The sequence below is a fragment of the Anomaloglossus baeobatrachus genome, chromosome 2, assembly GCF_048569485.1.
Source record: "Anomaloglossus baeobatrachus isolate aAnoBae1 chromosome 2, aAnoBae1.hap1, whole genome shotgun sequence".
Lineage (NCBI taxonomy): Eukaryota > Metazoa > Chordata > Amphibia > Anura > Aromobatidae > Anomaloglossus > Anomaloglossus baeobatrachus.
This window is the reverse complement of record NC_134354.1, coordinates 103,655,271-103,679,977: the sequence shown is the minus strand read 5'-3', so window position 1 is coordinate 103,679,977 and position 24,707 is coordinate 103,655,271. Positions and strand designations below refer to the sequence as shown.

General features: G+C 43.5%; 1 protein-coding gene across 1 annotated transcript in view; it reads right to left on the bottom strand.

The window, feature by feature from the left end:
• MYO18A (myosin XVIIIA) overlaps positions 1-24,707 on the bottom strand; it is a 538,612-nt gene that overhangs the window by 385,639 nt on the left and 128,266 nt on the right. Inside the window, exons 3-4 of the mRNA XM_075333424.1 lie at positions 5,396-5,459; positions 707-765 (exon numbers count right to left, since the gene is read on the bottom strand). Of these exons, the coding sequence (XP_075189539.1) occupies positions 707-765; positions 5,396-5,459 (123 nt within the window). The remainder of the gene's footprint in view (positions 1-706; positions 766-5,395; positions 5,460-24,707) is intronic.

Genomic DNA, 24,707 nt, shown 5'->3' with positions numbered 1-24,707 from the left:
ATTGTTTACAATTCTCCCCTCTGCCAGAGGGTGCGTTTTTTTCCGCGCGGAAAAAAAAGCAACGTGTGCACATACCCTTAGCCAAGTCACTAACTCCAGGTCTAGAATGGCTGCAATGCTGCCTCAGTCCAATATGATCTTTATGATAGGAAAAGCAGCTGATCTCCCATAGGGCAAATATGATTTCCCTGCCACCAGTGGGTTAATGATGAGCGTCATCTTGGAAGCCGTTGTGGAATAACAGGAGACTTTGGCAACTTTCAAACCGCATTTCATCACATTTTCCAAAATGGTTATATGAGAACCTGAAATTATTCCAATCCAGTTGTCTACAAGGCAAAGTGAACGTATACGTCACACAAAATGTGCGGACCCAGAAATTCTCCTGCACAATAATGTCCATAAAATCACACAGGAGGGTCTTATAGATTCATGGTTTACCCTTGGAAAATTATTTTTGCTACTCTGCGATTATTTCAGTTTTGCATTGTACCAAATTATTGATGCAGCAAAAAATATACAAAAGTGAAAAAGTCGGCTGCTCACAGTTTTAACATGGATAGAGTGAAAGGTTAGTACCAGACACATAATGTCATCTGTCGGGAGGTAAAATGGCCAAATCTCTGTGCTACTACACAACACCACAATAGTCTACAGCCCACAGACAATCCAGTGTGCATTTAATATGGTCACAAATTACACTTACACCTCCATTCTGGCTTCCATTTTTTTTCTTTGATAAAGGTTTATCTTCGTCTTTAACCTAAAGTTTTGAAATAGGAGCGGGGGAAGGGGAAAGTCACTTCTCATATATAGAAACTAGAAAATTACAAGCCTTGATGTAGAGGAAAAAGCACATTAAAGCAATAAATATCTAAGGCCATGTTCACACTGAATATTTGGTTAGTTTTTTACCTCAGCATTTGTAGCCAAAACCAGGAGTGGTGATAAATACATCAGTGGTGCCCGTGTGTCTATTATACTTCTCTGATTGTAAGCCAAAACCAGGAGTGGAAGAAATACTGAGGTAAAAAAACTCAAATACTCAACGTGTGCACATGGCATTACAAAAACTTAGAGGATAACAAAACAAAAGCCTGATGTAGGATATCAGTGACTGAATGTACAAGTTTGACTCCTGTAGCACTTTGAGAGGAAAGGTCCCTGTACACATTGGCTGAGCCCGCCAATATTCGACAGGCAAGTTTAATGTGTTTGGGGGCCTCCATATTCTACCCAGACAGGGAAGAGAAGGACCTGGCACACTGGATTTCCAATGGCAGATCCTTTTTTTCCCTCCAGAGATAAGCTGCTGATCTAGGAGTCTCTCATAGAGAACACAGTAGTGCATGGAGCACTGCTGTGTATGGAAGACTTGGGAGAGTAAACCGGGCTTTACACACTACGATATATCTAACGAGATGTCGGCGGGTCACGTCGTAAGTGTCGCACATCCAGCATAGTTAGTGATATTGTAGCGTGTGACAGCTATGAACGAGCAGAAATACTCACCTTCTCGTTCATCGCTGACACGTCGCTCATTTTCTAAAAATCGCACGTCCTGTTGTTCATCGTACCCGGGGCAGCACACATCGCTCCGTGTGACACCCTGGGAACAATGAACACAGCTTAGGCTGCTTTCAAACATCCGGTTTTTGCAGTGCAGCACAATCCGGCTCAAAAACCTATGCAACGGATGCGGCGAAAAAAAACTGATCCATTGCATAAGTTTTTCCATGCAGCCCGTCCGTTTTTTGCCGGATGCGGCGTGATACTGAGCATGCGCAGTGCAAAAAAAAACGCATCTGGATGCGGTTTTTGCCACAGGACGCCGCATCCGGCGTTCAAAGGCTTGCATTGTAAATCGCGCTGCATCGCGCCGGATCCGCCGCACAAAAAACGTGCCATGCAACGTTCCATCCGGCCGCCGCATGGGCTAAATATGCTGCATCCGGCAAAAAACAGACGCAACGCAAGGCCATGCGGCACATTACGGCGCTAATGCAAGTCTATGTGGAAAAAACGCAACCGGCGTCAAAAAAAAAAAAAAAAAAAAGGTTGCGTTTTTTCTGCAAAGCGCCGTATTGTGCCGCTCAGCAAAAACCGGATGTGTGAAAGCAGCCTTACCTGCATCCCATCGGCAATACTGAAGGAAGGAGGTGGGTGGGATGTTTACGTCCTGCTTATCTCCGCCCCTCCGCTTCTATTGGCCGGCCGCTGTCCCTCCCCCTTCAGGAAGTGGATGTTCGCCGCCCACAGAAAGGTCGTTAGGAAAGCAAGTATGTGTGACAGGGGGTTACAGCATTGTGCGACATGGGCAAGAAATTGCCCGTGCCGCACAAACGATGGGGGCGGGTGCGATCGCACGGTACATTGTAACGTGTAAAGCAGCCTTTATGCGGGCGTCACACGAGACGATATATCGTGTGATATTTCGGCGGGGTCACGTCGTAAGTGACGCACATCCGGCATCGCTTGATATATCGTAGCGGGTAACAGCTATGAACGAGCAGAAATACTCACCTTCTCATTCATTGTTGACATGTCGCTCATTTTCTAAAAATCGCACGTCCTGTTGTTCATAGTTCCCGGGGCAGCACACATCGCTCCGTGTGACACCCCGGGAACGATGAACACAGCTTACCTGCAGCAGCCGGCAATGCTGAAGGAAGGAGGTGGGCGGGATGTTTACGTTGACTTTACTTTCTTATGGTTGGCTCCTGTTTGTACCTTGGTTAGGACACAGCTATGAGACTATTAACCATCAAGGTGTCACTTAAAAGGGAACCTGTCACCAGATTTGAGGCCTATAAAGCTGCGGCCACCACCAGTGGGCTCTTACATACAACATTCTAACATGCGGTTTATAAACGCCCAAGCCGCTGTGTAGAACATAAAAATCACTTTATAATACTCACCTCTTTCGGCCATCTTTGTCCACCTTCTTCTGAAGCTGGTGTACATGACGCGTCCTACATCATACACACTCGCTGGCACTGAGGTCCTGCACAGGCTCACTTTGATCTGCCCTGCTCAGTACCGGCCTGTGTGTGTGGCACCCCAGGGTTGCCACACAAAGGGTTAACTCCCCACACACAACACCAAGACCTCCTGGCCAGAAGGGGGAGACCAAGCTGCTTCCCTGTATATTCTGGTGGGGGGAGGAAATGGTCAGTAGTTTCAGTTTGGAAGTTCAGTGCAGAGCACTGAGGAGAAAGGATCTCTGCAGGTTGGAAGCTGGCTTTAGCTCACCTCAGGATCCACTGACCAATTCCAGGCCTAGCTGAGGGTCAGAGGAAAGGAGAAAGCGTACACAGAGGAACATTCCTGGGAGACAGAGCATTGCTGAGCTCATCCCAGTGGAGCACACAGAACGGATGCTGGATCCGAGACTGCAGGTTACATACTGCACAGTTACCACCAGTGAAGATTCCAGATCTTTCACCTGTACCACAGACACAAGCAACAAACGCAGAGTTCAGGAACATACTAGTAAGGACTCGAGTTGCCTGTCAGGTCGGTACCTAGGAGCAGAGCAGAGCAGAGCCAGCTGCATAGTTCACACAGCAGCAGGGCCACAGACACACAGTGCAGGCAAGGAAGCCAAAACGGCCCGGCTGGGTGGGAGAAACCCTGAACCCCTCACAGACTCCGTGGACAGTACTCTGCTGAATACCATCATCAGTAAAGGACAAAGAAACTGCAAAACCGTGAGTCTGCCTGTTTATTGTGCTCGTGTCCTGCACTACCCCCATAGACGACTAACACACTGCCCCGGGGAAAAGGCTCTACCCGTGGGGAGCCGTCCCATCTCAAGCTGCCTTCCATCACCCCGGAGGTTCTGCAGCAGTGGTGGTCATCTCTGATCACATTCCACGGGTGGCGTCACGAACATAACCCCCCTTTTTATTGTGGAACCAGGGAGCACAGACCGGGTCACGACACAGTGATCCCCTTTCCAGAAGCAACCCCTTGGCCCGGTTCTGGGTATCCCCTTAACCCCTGGCGACACATGTGCATGACGTAGGACGCGTCATGCACGCTGGCTTCAGAAGAAAGAAGACCAAGATGGCCGAAAGAGGAGGTGCCGGTCCCGGAGAACAGCGCCACCCATCTGACCAGTCTGCACCGGAGTGACCTCCTAGGTGAGTATTATAAAGTGTTTTTTATGTTCTCCACAGCGGCCTGGGCTCTTATATACAGCATGTTAGAATGCTGTATATAAGAGTCCAGTGGTGGTGGTGGCCGCAGCTTTATAGGCCCCCAAATCTGGTGACAGGTTCCCTTTAAATGGCCATTCTGGGTCAGTCTGACATACCGTACCTCCTGCCTCATCAGTGGTTCAGTCAATTGGTTTACTGCGCCCTCATACTTTACACTGCAGCTCTGATTGATCAGATTGGCTGCTGTCTCTACCAGCACGTCCTTATGATGACATACAGTATATGCCAATAAGGATAGAAGGATTACCGTATAAATGACAATATTATATCATTACCACATATTTAATTACCATCAGACTGACAACCTTCCCCAATTTCATAATTATTAACAGGATATACAGATGTTACATGAATCTGTGATCTCATATTAGAAAATGCATATCGCCAAGAAAATAAAAAAAAAAAAAACGGACACATGTTAAAAGGATTTATGCAGCGCTGTCTTCTCCCAATCTGACATGTGTGGAGTCACTCTGCTCCATGCCAAGGGGAAAGAACATTTTTAGGGACGGCAGGGTTTCTAATATACAGGACCCTTACACAAATCCTGCCTACTGCGCTAAAAACCATAGGCGTAAGTGTAATAAAACAATGTTCTTTTATTTAGGCAATTCCTAAGCGTTTCGGAGACATATCCGCCTCCTTCCTCAGGGAGAAAAAGAACCGAAGGTTCTTTTTTTCCCTGAAGAAGGAGGTGGATATGTCTCCGAAACGCGTAGGAATTGCCTAAATAAAAGAACATTTTTTTATTACACTTACACCTATGGTTTTTAGCGCGGCATGAAACCCGTTTTTCTCCAGTTTTTACCTTGATATACCGCATTCTAAATGGGGCCGCTGCTGGACCACCAAGGCACTCATTTACGTCTATAAAGGGGTTGTGACTGGCACAACCCGATCAGGTTAGTGCACTACTTCTTTTCTTTTTCACCCAGTAAATCGGGTAAGACCCTATTGCGCTTTTTCTCTCCCAAATTACAGCTCACAAAGCCTGCCTGGCATCAGATTGCCTCTAGTGGCACGCAGCAAAGTCTCTTCACACAATGTAGGACGAGCGCTGCATAAACCCTGCAAATTATCAAAAACGTCACCCCCTGGTATAGAACATCTGAGAAATAAGAAAAGAAAAAAAAAACTGAAGAAAACACATGCAGGGTGCTAAACACTTCCCTTTTGCTCCCAGAAAGCAAAGCGTGAGGAGAATGCCATGGCGGGGCAGTCATGGGACGAAGGGTCCTACTCTGATCGTCTAAAGGAGAAACAGAAAGGATCAGAAATCTTAGTTATTTCAACACCACAATGGTGCTGACACATAGGCTGGACAAAGACAGGGAAGCCGAACACACAGGACCACAGGCATGTCATGTACGATTAGAATGGTTATATCACATAGACCACTATTAGATGTAGAAGGACCAGTCATCTCTATGGGCATGTCCGTTATATCAGAGAGTCTGGGCCTCACGAATAGGCCTTCAGCAGGCACTGCGCGCCACTGGTAACTGACTGGCACCGCTGTACGCTGCTGGGCATTGGTGTAGGAACCTGATGTCAGCACGTGAGCGTGGCCCCCTTCTGTGATGATACACGGATCCAGTTCAGTTCATAACCTGTGCTATTCCTCAGTTAATACTCCTGGAAATGGATAAACAAAAGAAAACACACACAACTGAGCGTTACCGGTCCCATTTCCAATAGAGATGTATCTACAGAATTTGGCATGGCGACAACTTATAGAAGTATTGATGAGGGGACTGGTAACGCTCGGGTGTCAACTTAGAGATTTAAGATGCCCTGGAATTCATAATTCACTTCTTCATGGCCATGTTCACACAGTGAGTATTTTGTGAGTTTATTTACTTCAGTATTTATAAGCCAAAACCAAGAATGGGTAAAAATGCATAAGTGGTGCGCATGTTTCTATAAGAGTATGTTCCCATGTTGCAAATTTTTTTTCTGCACATAAAACTGCATCTCCTGGCAGGAAAAATGCACATTTTTCGCCCCGTTTTTACGTTTTTTTTTCATGCATTGTCTTTTATGCACGGAGATAGGGAAAACGCTGTTAAACACATTTTTTGGTGCAGTTTTAAATAGAGTGGCTTTGTTTTTGATACTTCCTGGTTAGGGATGAGCAAACAGTTTGGTATTGGGAACTAGCAGCCGATGCTCAGACGAGCGCTACTTGAGTACCCAGAAAAATGCTCAAGTTCCCCATTGACTCCCATTATACTCAGGTACTAGAATCGCACTCATCTGAGCATCAGCTGCTCGTGAATAGCACCTGCATACCCGTCATGAGTGTGTCACGATTAACAGACAGTCTTGTGGTGTCCAACTATAGAAGGTCGCTGCGATTGGCTGCACAAACTGCTCCATGACCTTCTATTCTTCCTGCTGTGGTGTAAATGGTATCTTATCTGCTTGAGGTTAATCCCTTTCCTTGTAGGACCCTGTGAATATCCTCATCTTTCAGCTGTTAATCATCATTTCCCCTTGTGTCCTTAGGGGTACTTCTCACATAGCGAGATCGCTAGCAAGATCGCTGCTGAGTCACAGGTTTTGTGACGTACCAGTGACCTCATCAGCGATCTCGCTGTGTGTGACACTAAGCAGCGAACTGGCCCCTGCTGAGAAATCACTGATCGTTACACACTATTCTGGTTCATTTTTTTGCTTGCTGGTCTCCCGCTGTGCAACACACATCGGTGTGTTTGACGGCGGGAGACTAACTAGCACCAACATCGATATTTACCCCGATTACCAGCGTACACCGCTTAGCGCTGGCTCCCTGCATACGTAGCCAGGGTAAATTATCGGGTAACTAAGCAAAGCACTTTGCTTAGTAACCCGATGTGTACCCTGGCTACGTGTGCAGGGAGCCAGCACTAAGCAGTGTACGCTGGTAACAAGGGTAAATATCGGGTAACCAAGCAAAGCGCTTTGCTTAGTTACTCGTTATTTACCCTGGTTACCAAGCGCAGAGTCGCTGGTGAGATATGCCTGATTGACAGCTCACCAGCGACCATGTAGAGACGCACCAGCGATCCTGACCAGGTCGTATCATAGTCGGAATCGCTGGTACGTCGTTTAGTGAGACGTTACCCTTAAATACCCACATTTTGCGTTGGTGTTTGCTGGTGATCGAGTTATATTACTATCCAGGCCTTGGATGCAAGCAGTTGGCTTGTATTCATCTGAAGAAACATTGCTGTTTTGTACTGTTCCACTCCCTGAGTATTCTTGGAGATAAGTAATCTGTTCACTGCCCCCTGTTTTGTAGTCCCTGTGTCTTTAGAACTTAGTGGGATTATCTAAGCGCTCATCCCATCCCTTCCTTGCCTAGGGGCCAGTTCAGGGTCAGCCAGGGCCAGGTGTCCTGCTCGGAGCATAGGTAGGGAACCTATCTAGGGTGGTCAGGGGAGCAAAGAGCCAGTGGAAGGTTTGGTCAGGGTAACAATCTCCCCCTTCCCTAGACACAGGGTTTCAACTCCCTGTCGCTATACGCGTGATACGTCCCCAAACCTACTGTGACATTTCCTGGTATTTGGCTTTGACAAAACTATTTCCCAAGTGGATATTTCACATCTAATGTGATTCTATGGGGAAAATCTGCACATAAAGCTCATCAGACCTGGAAAAGAAATGAACAGGCTACAGATTTCAAAACCCGCACCGCAGGTCAGTTTACACAGCATTAAAATAAAAAAAAAAATAAAAAAAAAAAAAAGCACAGTGGGCATCAGATTTTTAGAATTTGCATCCACTTTGCTAGAGCTGTAGCGTCAAAAACATGGGAACTTAAAAAAGGGTGTTTTCCATGAACAAAGTTAATTTCAAAGTTGATTGTTATCAATAAATCTTGGAATATTTTCCACATCTGGATGTGTAAAAAAAGAAAGGTCATGTGCGGAGATAATTTTGTATATGTGCCTCTGCTATGTACTGTGTAATGGATGTGTCTGACCGTACAGGGACATGGTCTGATCATAACACATCTCCTGGGCTGGGGAGGAAGTAAAAGAGTAGAGACATTACAGTACAGGATCCCAGATGATTCTTTCGGTGAGGTAAAAGTTTTCCTGCCGATTTAAAAAAAAAAAAAAAAAAGTTTTACCTCAAAGAAAGAATTATTTGGATCACATACTGTGCTATCTGTATACTCTTTTGCGTCCTCCCCGGTCCAGGAGCGGTGGTAGGATCAGACTACGTCCCTGTACGGTCAGACACGGCCATTACACAGTACTGTACATAGCAGGGGCACATATATAAGATCTCCACCGCACAGGAACATTTTTTTATATTTAAACACATCCAATTGTGGAAACATTATTCTAAGATCTATAGATTAAAATTAACTATTGTTTACCCTTCGTTCCAACAAGTTGGATGGGATTTATAGAAATCTGATGCCCTCTGTTTTGTAGTTTTTTTGTTTCCGCTGTGCAAACGGATCTGCATTTCTGCTGCACATGTAATTTGCACAGGACTGTCAATAAAGTTGTCAAAGTCAAATATCAGGAAGTATCAAAAACAAAAGCAGCTTCATTTAAAACATTACATACCAAAAAGACAAAAAAACACAAGTAATCTATTAAGTGCAGAAAATCTGCAATATTAAAAACGCACAAAATACTAATTGTGGGCTCTTAGGCCCCTTTCACAATGCGTTTTACCTTCCGCTCACAGGTCCCGTCAGAGCATCCGTCTGAACCGCCCCTCCCCCACTCTGCAAAGTGTGTTCCGGACGCATGTGCCCGACAGGGCCATTCACTGTTATGGAGCGCACTGCGTTAGCGTGTGCTCTGTTTTGTGCCATTTTTTGCATATATACGTTTCTGCAGATGAACACCCGAACGTAGTGGACTACATTCCGGTGACAGTCTGTATAAACGTATATATGCAAAAAATGGCACAAAACAGAGCACACGCTAACGCAGTGCGCTCCATAACAGTGAATGGCCCTGTCGGGCACATGCGTCCGGAACACACTTTGCAGAGTGGGGGAGGGGCGGTCCGGACGGATGCTCCGACGGGCCCTGTGAGCGGAAGGTAAAACGCAATGTGAAAGGAGCCTAAAGCTGGGTTTACACACTGCAACATCTCAAACGACATCGCTGTAACGTCACCGGTTTTGTGACGCAATAGCGATGTTGTTTGCGATGTTGCAGTGTGTGAAACCTATCAGCGACCCGGCCCCTGCTGTGAAGTTGCTGGAAGTTGCTGATCACTACAAGTCATTCAGGACCATTCCTAGGTCCTTTGTTTCCCGCTGTGCCGCATGAAGTTTCAGTGTGTGAATCCTTTTCAGCGACTTTGTTAGCAACTTCCCTTTCAAAAGGCTGCTTATCAACGTCCCCAACAACCAGCTAGGTCGCTCTGCAGGTCCGGATCGCTGGTAAGTTGTTGGCCAGGTTTGCCGGTTTGACAGCTCACCAGAGACTTAGCAGAGACTTAGGGAGGTCGCTGTTACGTCACAAAACCGGTGACGTTACAGCGATGTCCTTTGCGATGTTGCAGTGTGTAAACCCAGCTTTAGGGTACTTTCACACTTGCGTTCAGCGCAGTCCGTCACTATGGAGAATAGCGCAGTCCGTCAACGCACTGCGCTATTCAACATAGACTTGTATGGATGACGCACTGTAACGCAAGTGTCAGCGTTGCATCTGCTGGACGACGCAGCGTCGTTATTTTGACGCTGCGCCGGGCGGAAGGAACGCAGCATGTAACTTTTTTTGAGCGGCAGAAACCTTTATTTTTTCACTGCGCATGCTCATTTTTTAATTTTTTTTTTTTAAATCGCAGAAACTTTATTTTGTTTCTCGGTGGCCGAACATTCAGCTGAGCGCCCGGCCGCCGGCATGTGAGAGCGCTCAGGTGAGCACCCGGCGGCCGGGTGATCAGCTAATTGTTCACAATAGTCTGCTGCCGGTAAAACTGTAAAGAAGAAAAAAAAAAAAAAGCTTCCCGTTGTTTTGTACAATCTGTTGCATCTGTTGTGCCATTATATGCAACGCATCCGTTGCATCCGTCACACAACGAAATGCAACGGATACCGTTCAACGCAAGTGTGAAAGCAGCCTTAGCCTAAGGCACTGAAGTGTTCCCCAGTTCTGGAGCACTAAGCAAATTTTGCTTTCCGAAATCAAGGAAAGGAGGCTTTTGTGACTTGTACACAGATATGGACGGTATAGTCTAGAAGTCACATGCGTTTCTCTTGTATCTTGCACCATTACATTACCACTTCCTGGTGACAAATCTGTGACCTTTTGCCATTTTTTTCATTCAAGGCCAGACATAACAAATCAGGAAGTGTCACAATTCATACCCCACGAGAGGCAGGGAAAATTCACATACTATTAATAAAAGATGGTCTTGTGGGACTACAAGTAGCAGCAGGCGTCTCTACCCAACAGAATGGGAATCATTTTCAGACATGGATCAGGTCATTATGGGCCTGCGGTTTTCTACCTCTCGTATGTTCTCAAGAATAAACTATAAAAATCGCAGGACGAGCTGTGAGACTATTCCGCCATCTGTTAACCCTCCTGTAGGGTCAGGAGACACCTGTCCGCTGTCTTCGAGGAATTATATACAAGGTTTTGGGACTGATTGAGAAATGATATAGGGTCTGTGGTGCTCGTGTCCCTTTTGCTTTTTGTATTGTTGCTGCCAAGGGACAATATACAGTATATCAAATCTAGCATGCAACTAAAAGATTTTTCTAGGCCAAGTTCACACGAGAAAACAATTAAAAAAAAAAAAAAAAAACTGGAAAAGAAGATTTTTCTTCTGAATTGTCATCCGTATTGCATCGTTTTTAAACATCACCGTCTAATAAAATTTTTAAAAGCAAGCACAATTTCCTATATTAAGGCAAGGATCCGAAAAAAAATATGTATAGGACAAAAAAATAAAAGGCGTATTAAGGCGAAGGGCCATAGATGAGACTTTAGGAGTTTTTGAGGAGTCAAAAAAAAAAAATCAGCATCTTATAATTCAAGAGTGGACAAAATTTATAGAAATCTCCTGCCCACTGGGCTTCATTTTTAGGGCATGTGCGCACACTATAGTTTTGTTTCCTCGCAAAAAAAAACCAAAAAAAAAACAGACCATTTGGCAGAAAAACGCACCCTCTGGCCGAACAAATGCATCGAAATGTATTGAAAACCGCATGCATTTTTGACGCGTTTCTTCACTATATTCAATGGAAAAACGCAGGGAAAAACACAAAAAGTAGTGACATGCTGCTGCTTTTTACTGTACCCAAAACTGCAGGCAATAAAGAAGCAACGTGCGCACAGCACTTAAGGCTAGTTTCACACTTCCGTTGGGCGAAATCCGCTGGGTCCGTTGCTGCGTCGTTTTGACGCATCCGTTATTTTTGTGGTGTCAACAGATGCAACGGATCCGTTATTTCACAGGAATCCGTTAGCTGATTCCTGTGAAATATCAGACCCGTTGCATCCGTTTGGCGTCCGTCAAACGGAATGCGTCTGCTCTTTTTTTTTTAATTTTTTTCATTCTGGGCATGCTCAGTAGAAATTAGCGGAATCCAGCAGCGGATTCTGTTGTAAAGCACTTTGCAACGGAATCCGCTACCATAGGGAGCCATTATAAATTTTAACGGAAGCAACGGAATCCGCTGGTAGGCGTCATTTTGACATTTTGATCAAATAACGTTACATTCAGCGTTGCTTCCGCTGGGTGGAAGCAACGGAGCGTCATCCAACGGAAGCAACGCAGGTACTTTTGGCACAATCAGTCATCAATGCAAGTCTATGGGAAACAGCGGAATCAGTTAACGGATTCCGCTGATTCCCAAGACAGTGGATTGCGCAAAAAAAAATGGAAGTGTGAAAGTACCCTAAGAAGTCTCAGACTTTGCTGGGGAAGGAAATGCATGCAGTTTAGGGCCACAAACTGCCCCAAAACTGCACCCAAAAACGCAGCATAAACTATTGTGTACACACAGCGCCTTATCCGGCGTAAACTGACGTTTCAAATCCGCAGAATGTCAATTTCTTTTGTGGGAACACTGATTTTTATTGGCAGACTTTCCCCATAGATTTATATTAGGTGCAAAAAATGCTGCAGATAAGAAACTGATATATGTATTTAATGCGGTTCTGTGGAAGTGCACCAAAAAAAATGCATGTAATTTGCACATCAAAGCTTTGTCACAGCGAAATACCAAAAAGTATCAAAAACAAAGCAGCTCTATTAACAGCATAACATATCAAAAAGACAAAATCCACAGCATAAAAAAAAAGCGATAAAAATGCATGTAGAAAAAAATGCAATAAAAAAACCAAAATGCAAATAATCTAGTGCAGAAATTCTACAATATCAAAAGCTCATTGTGGGAATGTAGCCTTAAAAAAATAAAATAAATATTAGATCGCAAATTAAGAGATGTATGACTTTGGCTATAGGGAAATTAGCCCAAATAAATGAAAAATGAAGAACACTGAATTAGTGATAAAATATATCTGTTACTACTTTACAATATAGTGATTAAAGACATTTAATAATTAGGAGCGATGACAAAGCGTTAGCAGCCTGGGAGCCTCACTTCACCAATAGTAATTGGCTATAAAAGATTAAGAAATAAATAAAAAATCTGATGTCACAAGATAAATGAATATCGCCTGCCTCTAGAAGGAAGACAGATAGGAGAAGCAGGGAGTAATACGGACAGGCCTGGGACACATCGAGGGCCAGCTCTAAGAATAGGCTACGTCTGCAATCTGGGCCGGATTACACCAGCGACCGGCTGCCAAGTGTATTGTGTGAAAGTGACAGAAAAGTTTTAAAAAAAAGTCATAAAATTCTTAACATTGAGATTGGGGGGGAAAGTGTAAAAGACAAAAGGTCCCCTCCTCAATTAACAATTGTACCTTACCGCAGCCCAAGAGGATAAGAAACCTTAAGAAGCAGAACCAGGGACGGAGAGAGCACAAGAGCTTTCCGGCCAACACAGAGAGGCACTGAAATGTGAGAGGAGGCCTATGAGTCAATTTCCCCAACGCTGCAGCTCCAGTCAGGGGACAGCTGCACTGATACTGGCCTCCTAAATATAGTCTAGGAATGTTCGGGGGGTGGAAAGCCACATCATGTCCTGCAGTTGCTGGGTCCCCCCTCGGTTTACCCACCTTGGTCTACCAGTGGGCAGGGAGAGGTTTCCTCTGAGCGACTGTGGGTAGGGGGCAGATGCAAAAATGAAACGTTCCACACAGGAAGGAAATAAAAGAGAAGACACAGGCACTTTTACCAGTGTTGTGGTGCGCTGTATCATTAACCATTGGGCTGCCAGGCTGTATACACCCAGAAGCTTCATCGCCACTGGTATACTCATAGGGGGTCAGACATTACATACATGTGGCACACATACATATACACACACACACACACACACATATACATACATACACATATTATATATATATATATATATATATATATATATATATATATATATATATATATATATATATATATATATATATATATATATATATATATATGTATATATATATACACATATATACAAACATACATACATACACATATACACACACATACACGTGTGTGTGTGTGTGTGTGTGTGTGTGTGTGTGTGTGTGTGTGTGTGTGTGTGTGTGTGTGTATGTTGTATGTATATGTAATAGTAGTGTCCCATAAGAAAGTGCCTACTCCAAGAGACATGTAAAACTGGAAAACAGAACAGTCGCATGGAGTAATCTTAAAATAATTTGCGGCAAAAATGACAGCCCAGAGGGAATTGAACAGTACACCTATATGGCATCCCCCAGGAATAGACCGTAATTTGCCGCAAATTATTTTAAGATAACTCCATGCGACTGGTGGCATTGCAGCTTATATATAATAGAATCCATTACTGGTTGGTTCTGTGTGGCAGGGGTTGTCCCCACAATTCATACTCCCTTACATAACACCTCCCTTTTTTGTTTTCTCACCGAAGGTTTTGACCTTTTCTATTGATGTAATTGTGTATCAATTTATATGTATTTTAATGAATAAAATGGAATTTTCTACATATGGTTATTGCCTTATCTCCCTTTTTTCTCCAGTTTTACACACATATACATACATATATACACACACACACACACACACACACACACACACACACACACACACACACATATATATTCCCCTTTCATTATATTTCTGTTACCATGAAAGCAGCGGGATTAGATTGATAAAAATAAAGACAACATATAAATGCATCCTTTTGCCATCTCACCCACATGTTAAAAAAGAAATCCGTGAACATTATTACCTGGGATGATGCTGCAACAACACTGCGTAGGATTCAGACATACCGCATTCAGCTCTCACACAACCGTGGCGGTCCACTGCTGGACTATTGTAATTTGTAATCCATGGAGCTAATGTCCCAACACTGACCTGTCTGTCTGAACCCTTAGGCCAAAAATCCAACAAAAAAGACTTTTGGGCTTTAATCATACGGCTATTACAATGATTCATCCTGGCACCCTGATTACATCTGTAAGTCGCTGCCTAATGAGCCTACCAACCAAAGGTAACAGCATACCCACAATACTTTCAGATGGGATCATAAAATCCAAGTCGGCCCAGAACATAAATCCGTAATACAGATGAAATGTGCTCAGGAGAGCCCCGTCCTGGACACGCTTGGCCTCTACTCCATTTATTGTCCATGGCACTAAAGGAAGAAAAACAAAACAGTAGAGTGCTTCACTATGTCTAGCAGTCCCATAGACCATGAATGGAGCCTTTGCTCGGTTCAAGATGGGGCTCGGGTTCTCTGTTCTCGGGATTATAGGTGGTTTCTGCAATCAGTATATTATGCCCCACTATATGTATGGGGATAACACAGGCCACATTTAGATGTTTGAGTACCAAGGTCCGTGAGGCAGCCTCATAGAAATATTTACAACAGACAAGATCAATTCAGGATACAAGGACCACGAGTTAGACATGACTGAATTCGGCCTATTTTGGGAAAAAACATTCCAATGGCAGATGAATTTTATAGTCCACAAGTTTATCCTCCACTTAGGGTGCTTATACAGAGATGTCCATGGTTGCTTGTGTACGGGTGCTCTGTTCCTTGAATTACTGAAGCCAAAAAAAAAAAACCCAACAAATTGAAGCACTTTCCACTCACTGGTACTTGAAAGCTCAATCCTGATAAAAGCCCTTAGCAGAGCCGGCCTATTGTTAGAGCTTTTATTAGTCTTGTGTGCCTAGCAATGCTTAAGCGGATTTTTCAGTTACGCTACATGCTGGATTTGTTAAAAATCACAGAACGGAAGCCCAATAATGCGTGAAGCAGAGGCCACAGGCACGGGCTCACTGCACCATCTTGTGGCAGCATGTGAGCACTACAACACATCATGTCTTCTATAAAGTACTGGAATAAACAGGTTTATAATAATAAAAGAAAAAAAAAAAGTGAATCGACAACTGATTAAAGATCTCAAAAGTTTATTTTGCTTAGAAATAATATTTAACGGTGTATCCCCAAGTAAATCTTCATACCAAACTGTACGTGGTACATAAAGAATAACACCATGGCTGGCCACTATTTATTTATATACTGCATTTTTTCCAGTTTTTCCCCTTTGCAGGATCAATATTTAAAGGGAACCTATCAGCAGAAATTTTGCACTAAACCTAAAAAAGTTTCCCCCTCTGCAGCTCCTGGGCTGCATTGTAGCAAGGTTCCTGTTTTTATTGTGCCCCCTTTTAGATCAAAATAAAGACTTTATAAAGTGGTACCTTTTCCTATGCAAATCTTGTTAATCGTACACGGGGGCGGGCTGTCTGGTGTCCGTTATTCTGCCTCCTGCTGCTTTACGCCGTCCCCCATCGCTCAATTTCATACTTCAGGACGCCGCCCAGTGCGCCCAAGGTCTCGCGCATGCGCTGTGCCACTCTCGCGGTACCGTGTACTGTGCACAGTGTGACCGCTGGTGACGTGTTGCGCAGGCGTGAGATTATGGGCGGCACTGTGATTTTCATCAAGTACCCGCCCATAATCTCGTGCCCACGCTTTCCCCTCTGCCTCCACCGTTCTGCGCAAGCGCTGGCCAGATGACCCACGTCACCTTTCTCATCTTGGTAAGAGGTGATGTGGATTCATCTGGCCAGCGCTTGCGCAGAACGGTGGAGGCAGAGGGGAAAGCGCGGGTACTTGTTGATGAAAAACACAGCGCCGCCCATAATCTCACGCCTGCGCAACACGTCACTAGCGGTCACACTGTGCAGTCCCGCTAGAGTGGCACGGCACATGCGCGAGACCTCGGGCACACGGGGCAGCGTCCTGAAGTATGAAATTGAGCGATGGGGGACGGCGTAAAGCAGCAGGAGGCAGAGTAACTGACAACAGAAAGCCCGCCCCCGTGTATGATTAACAAGATTTGCATAGGAAAAGGTACAACTTTATAAAGTACTTATTTTGGTCTAAAAGGGGGCACAATAACAACAGGAACCTTGCTAGAATGCAGCCCAGGAGCTGCAGAGGGGGAAACTTTTAAGTTTAGTGCAAAATTTCTGCTGACAGGCTCCCTTTAATTTGCAATCCACTGGGGCTGGTGAAAGGAGGCGAGCTGCAGTGATCTCTGCCATACACAACACAGAGGGATTCTTGTTCATTTATTTTTCAGCAGAGACAATCAACAGCAACATGGAGGATATACAGCAGTGATCTATCTGGATATATGCAAGTTCTGGGGATAGGTAATGACTTGCTACATACGGTATTTACAAAGGCTGAAAACAAGACCTAGATCCATATAGTTCACCCTTCCTCCACCAATTATATATTTTTGTCACTAAATAATTTATAACCAATAAGGCTATTTGTACTGAGGAAATCACCAGCCCTTTTTTAAAAGATGTTCTAGTATCTGCCATTACTGCCTCTTGTGGTCGGCATTCCACAGTCTGACTGCTCTAACTGTAAAGAACCCTTTCCTATTTAGCTGCCGGAATTACCAGTCTTCCACTCGCAGTGAGTGCCCCCTGGTCCTTAGTATTGTCTTTGGAAGGAATAAGTCATGCGCCAGTCCTTCATATTGGCCATACATGTATTTATACGTATAAATGAGATGTCTTTTTTCTAAGCTAAACAAATGTAACTTTTGCAACCTCTTATCATATGGGCGACCTCCATTCCTTGCAATATTCTAGTTGCCCGCCTATGATGTGGCCTTACAAGTGATTTATAGAGGGGTAACAATACGTTGGGATCCCGGGATTTAATCTCTCTTTTTATACACTCTAGAATCTTGTTTGCTTTTGCAGCTGCTGCTTGACATTGAGTGCTGCTGCTCAGCTTATTTGTAACCAGAATTCCAAAGTCCTTCTGTTCTGTAGTCCCGAATTTTCTTCCATTTAATGTATATGCAGCTATAGGATTACTCCGTCCTAGGTGAATTACTTTACATTTATCCACATTAACACTCATTTGCCAAATACCTGCCCATTCTGACATCTTATCCAGATCTTTTTGTAATATTGTACTATTAAAGTCAGTTTGTAATATCCTACATAGTTTGGTATCATCAGCAAAAGATTAACACTACCTATAAATCCCATAAAGAAATTAAAAATCTTCAGTCCTAGCACAGATCCCTGCAGTCCCTACTGCTGATTATAACTCATTTAGAGAATGTACCATTTGTTTCTTATTTTTTAGCCAACTCCTTCCACATCTGCAGCTTCAGTATAATGCTATTATGTGGTACTGTATCAAATAGGATAAGCTTTATTTAGATACAAATGCCAGTTTCTACTCCCTGCTGCTCCTCGCCTGTAGGCGGATTTCTCTGATAATAGAGATGAGCGGACCCATGGAATTTTCGGTTCTGTGGGGTCAGCTAGACTTTATCTAAGGCTCTGTTCTAGACCTGAACCTCATTCGAAGTAACTAATTGGGCAGTTCGGGTCTCAGCCCACAAACCGCAAGCCATGAACAGAGCATTTCTAAGGGGAGGGTGGGATTTCTCATTTTTTCGATGTTTGCTCGAGTTGATTGCATACGCACAGCACCCAAACTCCAAAACTCCAACACTGAATTTTTTGGTAAGGTATCAATTCGGTACAAACACTGCACTATAAAGTTCGGGTCCGCTCAACTCTACAAATATTATCAAGTGCCTTAAAACAGTCTCTCTCTCATTATTCTGGCATAAGGCTTTTTTTTAACTTTCTGCAAAGTCAAAAGTTTACATACTATGCCTTTAATATAAACACGATCAAAGACCAAAAGGGAAAAATTCAGTGGATACATTATATAACCCAAAATTCTTTAATGTAATTCCCTAAATATAGGATAAATCATCCGGGAAAACTCCATCTATACAATTTCTTAAACACACACATAGGAGTACTGTTTCCATAAAATATAACAATCTTTATTGAAATTCAAAAAAACATACATACATATGTACATTAAAATATAATTGTTCATCAATAAACAAGGTATATAGAGGTATAAGGAGAACTTCTACCAGCAATCACCCCCCACATTAGTATATGTATGGGTCCTAGTCAATAAATGCAATCAAAATATGCATAATCTATGATGGCAGCAGTAATAAGGTATCTGCCTCAATAATAAAGTGTCTTCCTTAATAGACCAGACTAACAAATCTACTGCACGTGTATAGAAAAAATCAAGCTCAAAGACTGTCCAAGGGCAATTACCAAACTGTATAATGAATAACAAGAGAATTTATCAGAAGATCAAGGCTTACCCATATTATGGACAGAAAGAGGCAAAAGACCCAAACAGTGGGGGGAAGAAGAGCAGCTCCCAGTCCTGAACGCATATCGCTCTCGCTTCCTCAGCAGGCTGGAGGCAAGGGTGGAAGCGAGGAAGCTTGTTATATTTTATGGAAACAGTACTCCTATGTGTGTGTTTAATACACATTTCTTATCATACTATGCCTTTAAACCATATGGGACAGCCCGCATGATGATGTCATGTCTTTGGAAGCTTCTGATAGGTTTATTGGCAACATCTGAGTTAGAGAACCAACTGTGGATGTATTTTAATGCACACCTGAAACCCACTGCTTCTTTGTGTAGCAGCATGGCAAGTCCAAAGGAATCAGCCAAGATCTCAGGAAGAGAATTGTGGACTTCCATAAGTCTGGTTCATCCTTGCGTTTAATTTCCAGATATCTGATGGGAATGTCCAGCCATCATACCGCTCAGGAGGGAGACAAGTTCTTTGTAACAGAGATGAACGTGCTTTGGTCAGACATGTGCATATCAACCCGAAAGCAAAAGATATTGTGAAGATGCTGGCGGAAGCTGGTAAGATTGTGTCATTATCCACAGTGTGTGTGTGTGTGTGTGTGTGTGTGTGTGTGTGTGTGTGTGTGTGTGTGTGTGTGTGTGTGTGTGTGTGTGTGTGTGTGTGTGTGTGTGTGTGTGTGTGTGTGTGTGTGCGTGCGTGCAAGAGCGGGTCAAAGCGCGGAACCGGAAGTGTGTGCGGTGAGTATTTGCTCGTACAGCAAGGCTTGCTCATAAACTGAGTTACAAATTTACAGCAAGCTTTGCTCGTATAGCGAAATGCTCGCAAACCGGGTAACTTGTAAACCGAGGTTCCACTGTATTAGACTGAACAATAAAACATACTGATCCTGAAAGGTCTCCTTACGCCCTGTTTATGGATAACATTTGTATTGTACTACAAAGTCCCCTGACAGATTCCCTTTAAGGGGGATACATCATGCAAAGATAAAAGCTGACCGCATTAAGGTTGGGGTTAAACTCTAACCTGAACTTAGTTTCCCCTCAACGGTTGACATTGCATTTAATTTCACACAAGGGTTTATGTCAGTTTACACACTGGTAGCATTACTGGTATGTGATATTAGAGCTATAACGTGATATACACTGTATAATAATTTCACAAAGTCTACACATAACCACCAGTGCACAGATCCGGTTATTGCCACTAGAGGGCGACAACACACAGCATTTAGACCTTCACTAGTTCTACACAAATTCTTCTGTGGCTTTTTATCCTTTTATGGGGATTTTCGGAATTTTAGAATTCCAGAAATATGAATGAATTCTATTTTTTTTTTTTTTTTTAGATCCCATATACAATATGACATTCTTCTATCTGTGAAGATCATAGTTATGATAACACAGACATTAACTTTGAAAAACCATCGCTGAAACAAAAAAAAAAAAAAATGACCATCATTTTAAGAGAACATGAGCTTCATCTCGACGGCAGGAAATTGATTTTCAATGCAATAATGCGCCTCGAGATGTGCACACGTTTATTATTTGGAGAGCATATTACCTTCATATTTGTAGCCAAAACCAGGAGTGGTGATAAATACAGAAGTGGTGCTCGTGTTTCTATTATACTTTTCATCTGATTGTTCCACTCCTGGTTTTGACTACTAAAACGTAAAGGGAATCTGTCACCAGGTTTTTGCTCCCCCCATCTGAGAGCAGCATAATGTAGAGACAGAGACCCCGATTCCAGCGATGTGTCACTTTTTCTTTTTCTTATGAACATGTTTATGGAAGCAGTTGGCAGTCGTATGAGGCATGGATAGCATTAAACTGATATTTTTTTTATCTATCAGGAAATTTTTGCTCCCCCCATCTGAGAGCAGCATAATGTAGAGACAGAGACCCTGATTCCAGCGATGTGTCACTTACTGAGCTGTTTGCTGTCATTTTGATAAAATCAATGTTTTCTCTGCTGCAGATCTAGCAGTTATACAGAGCTCATGAATATGCTGGAGTACCTGGCAGCAGGGCAAGTAGTCCTCTAATGATAATCTACTGCTGATTAAACAATGTTCTCAAAACTACACTAAACAGCCCAGTAAATGACAGTGCTGGAATCAGGATCTCTGTCCCTATGTTATGCTGCTATCAGACTAGGTGACAAAAACCTGGTGACAGATTCCCTTTAAATAAAATAGTCACTGAATACTCAACATGTGCACGTGGCCTTGTAAGAAATTTATTTTATTTCACAAAAGAGAAATATCAGCACAGAAAAACTGAAAAAAAAAACAAACAAAAAAAAAAAAAAACAAAAAGAGAAAATAGAGTGAAGGACATTTCTTGAAAAATAGAATATTTTCTATGATGCTGAACAATAGGGCTTAGCCAACAAGAAGAAGTAATCAGTGTTGGATCCGATTTTTATTTAAGATAACTGTTATCGTCGACATCTAAGGTAAATATGTAAAATGATACAGTATGGGGACCGAACGATCATATTAGCCAACCATAGGCACTCATCATTGCTTGGGACAGGTGAGAGTGCTGAAGGACTGGTTATATAGTCAAATCGGGAGCTTGTTAAAGTGGGTAGATGGATTGAGGTTGCACATCTTCATTCGCCATAATAAGCACCAGCTGAAATGACGCACAGAGGTGTAACAATTGTAGCTGCATCTGTGTGTCCCGGGTCTGCAAACCCAGTGGATGTGACAGCAGGACTCCGCTCGCTTCACTCGCATGCACAGCACTGTGCCGTATATGCAATCATGGCTGTATCATGTGTGAGGGGCTGTGCTGCCATCACATCTTCATCAGCGAGGCATGCCACAGCCGCCCTTGTGCTGCGGGCAATCTAGAATCTTCTCTGGTGCCCAAGGGACTCTCTGCTCAGGGGATTCTCTTCCTAACTTATCAGTCTTGAAATCAGCTTCTCCATACAGGCATATTATGGCCTGACTGAGCACAGAGGCATAAAGATTGCAGAAGGTTCGGCCGCTACCGGGCTCATGTGGGAGGGGGCCCGCTGACGCCAGCGCCCATTTCAGCTGGATGAGCGTCAGAGGAAAATCAGAGGCTGATGTTGGTGTGCTCCTCGTAGGTGCATGACAGACTTTCTGCATCACAAATAACAGGCACAAAGATGTCAGCTTCCAGCCTCTGCGCAGGCTACCAAAGAGGATGCCACACGCCATGAGTGCAGAGGAAGACCATAATGTAATAAAGTTAGCGAACAGCAGCAGAACAGGGTACATACATAACTAGGAAGAGGCCCAGGAGGAGGGATACATACCAGGAAGGGGCCCGGGAGAAGGGACACATATACCAGGAAGGGGCCCGGGAGAAGGGATACATACCAGGAAGGGGCCCGGGAGAAGGGATACATACCAGGAAGGGGCCCGGGAGAAGGGACACATATACCAGGAAGGGGCCCGGGAGAAGGGACACATATACCAGGAAGGATCTCGGGAGAAGGGACACATATACCAGGAAGGGTCTCGGGAGGACAGACACATATACCAGGAAGGGTCTCGGGAGGACAGACACATATACCAGGAAGGGTCTCGGGAGGACAGACACATATACCAGGAAGGGGCCCGGGAGGACAGACACATACCAGGAAGGGGCCCGGGAGGACAGACACATACCAGGAAGGGGCCCGGGAGGACAGACACATACCAGGAAGGGGCCCGGGAGGACAGACACATCAGGAAGGGGCCCGGGAGGACAGACACATACCAGGAAGGGGCCCGGGAGGACAGACACATCAGGAAGGGGCCCGGGAGGACAGACACATACCAGGAAGGGGCCCGGGAGGACAGACACATACCAGGAAGGGGCCCGGGAGGACAGACACATCAGGAAGGGGCCCGGGAGGACAGACACATCAGGAAGGGGCCCGGGAGGACAGACACATACCCAGGAAGGGGTCCAGAACTAGGGACATATATATATATATATATATATATATTATAAATATATATATATATATATATATATATATATATATATATATATATATTATAAATATATATATTATAAATTATATATATATATATATATATATATATATATATATATATATATATATATATATATATATATATATTATACATATACACACACATATGTATCAGGATAGTGCACATTACTACATAATAGGCAGGAACAAGTTTATCTTTAAAGGATTAAGAATGCTACAATGGCCCATACATCTGAACATGCAGGTCAAAATCTTGCTGGAGCCAGACTCTAGTTTCGCCACTGAATGAACAGTAGTACAACACTGATAGACTTCTATGGTACCTCCACATACCTCAGATTTCGAGAATATACACTGTATTGGTTTTTCATCTTCCAGGTGAGTATTAAAACAAATGTTGCATGCCCATTAGATGTTATACTTTATGAGCACTGCTGCCAGGGGAGAATACCACCATAATAATGTGCCAAGCAGAGGCACCATGTGACGGCACCTGCCAGGGGGATTTACTTTACTATTTAGTTTACTATTTCTCTTCCACAATATGGTATACTTGATCAGAGGCCCCAGGAAGGGATCGGATCCCTATCCCAGGTCTATTCAGCTGTACATGGGTGGGTCCATCACCTTGTTGAATAGACAACTGAAAAAGAAAAAAAGGTATTTCCGTGAAAGACCATAAAATGTCTTTTTTTGTTGTCCCTATGACAACCCAAGCAGCTGACAAAAGTCCGCCAGACCGGTTTTTCTGTCCTTTCCCATCTTGATAGTCCAGTTACAAAAGTATTTTGTTTTGCAAGTGACTTCTCGCTGATGTTTCCCAGAAGTAGAAATTAACAGAAGGGCTAAACCTTTCCCAATGAGGAGAATGAACAAACAATAAATGGTCACTGAGGCGCTGGAAAAATAACATTTTGAGTTCTGCTCAGTCAGAAAGTCAACACAATAGTCCCGATATATAGTTACAGAAAAAACTACATGTATACAGTGGGGAAAATAAGTATTTGATCCCTGCCGATTTGCAAGTTTTCCCACCTACAAGACAGGAGAGGTCTGTAATTTTTATTGTAGTACACTTCAACTGTGACCGACAGAATAACAAAAAAAAATCCAGAAAATCACATTGTATGATTTTTTACATACTTATTTCATGCAAATAAAATGTAAATGAATTATTTGATCACCGAACCAACCAATAAGAATTCTGTCTCTCCCAGATCTATTTTTTTTTCTTTTTTTATTTCTTTAGAAGCCCTCCTACTCCTATACTTGTCTATTTCATCAATCACACTCCAACCTCTCCACCATGGCCAAGACCAAAGAGCTGTAAAAAAACACTAGGGACAAAATTGTAGACCTGCACAAGTCTAGAATGGGCTACAGGACAATAGGCAAGCAGCTTGGTGTGAAGGCAACAACTGTTGGCACAATTATTAGAAAATGGAGGAAACATAAGATGACTGTCAATCTTGTAAAAATTAAAGACTTTTTCATTTTTCGTAGGTGGGAAAACATGCAAAATCAGCAGTGTATCTAATATTAATTTTCCACACAGTAGGTGATGTTCACATGTCATCGATACACTGCAAGTTTTTTGTGTAAAATCACCTATTACAGTAGTAACATTGCCAATTAGCCTTTTCCAGAAAGTGGCAGCACATCACCACCAGCAGTCGGCTGACTGGTATTTTTTTCCGACTCCCCAATAAGTGATCTCA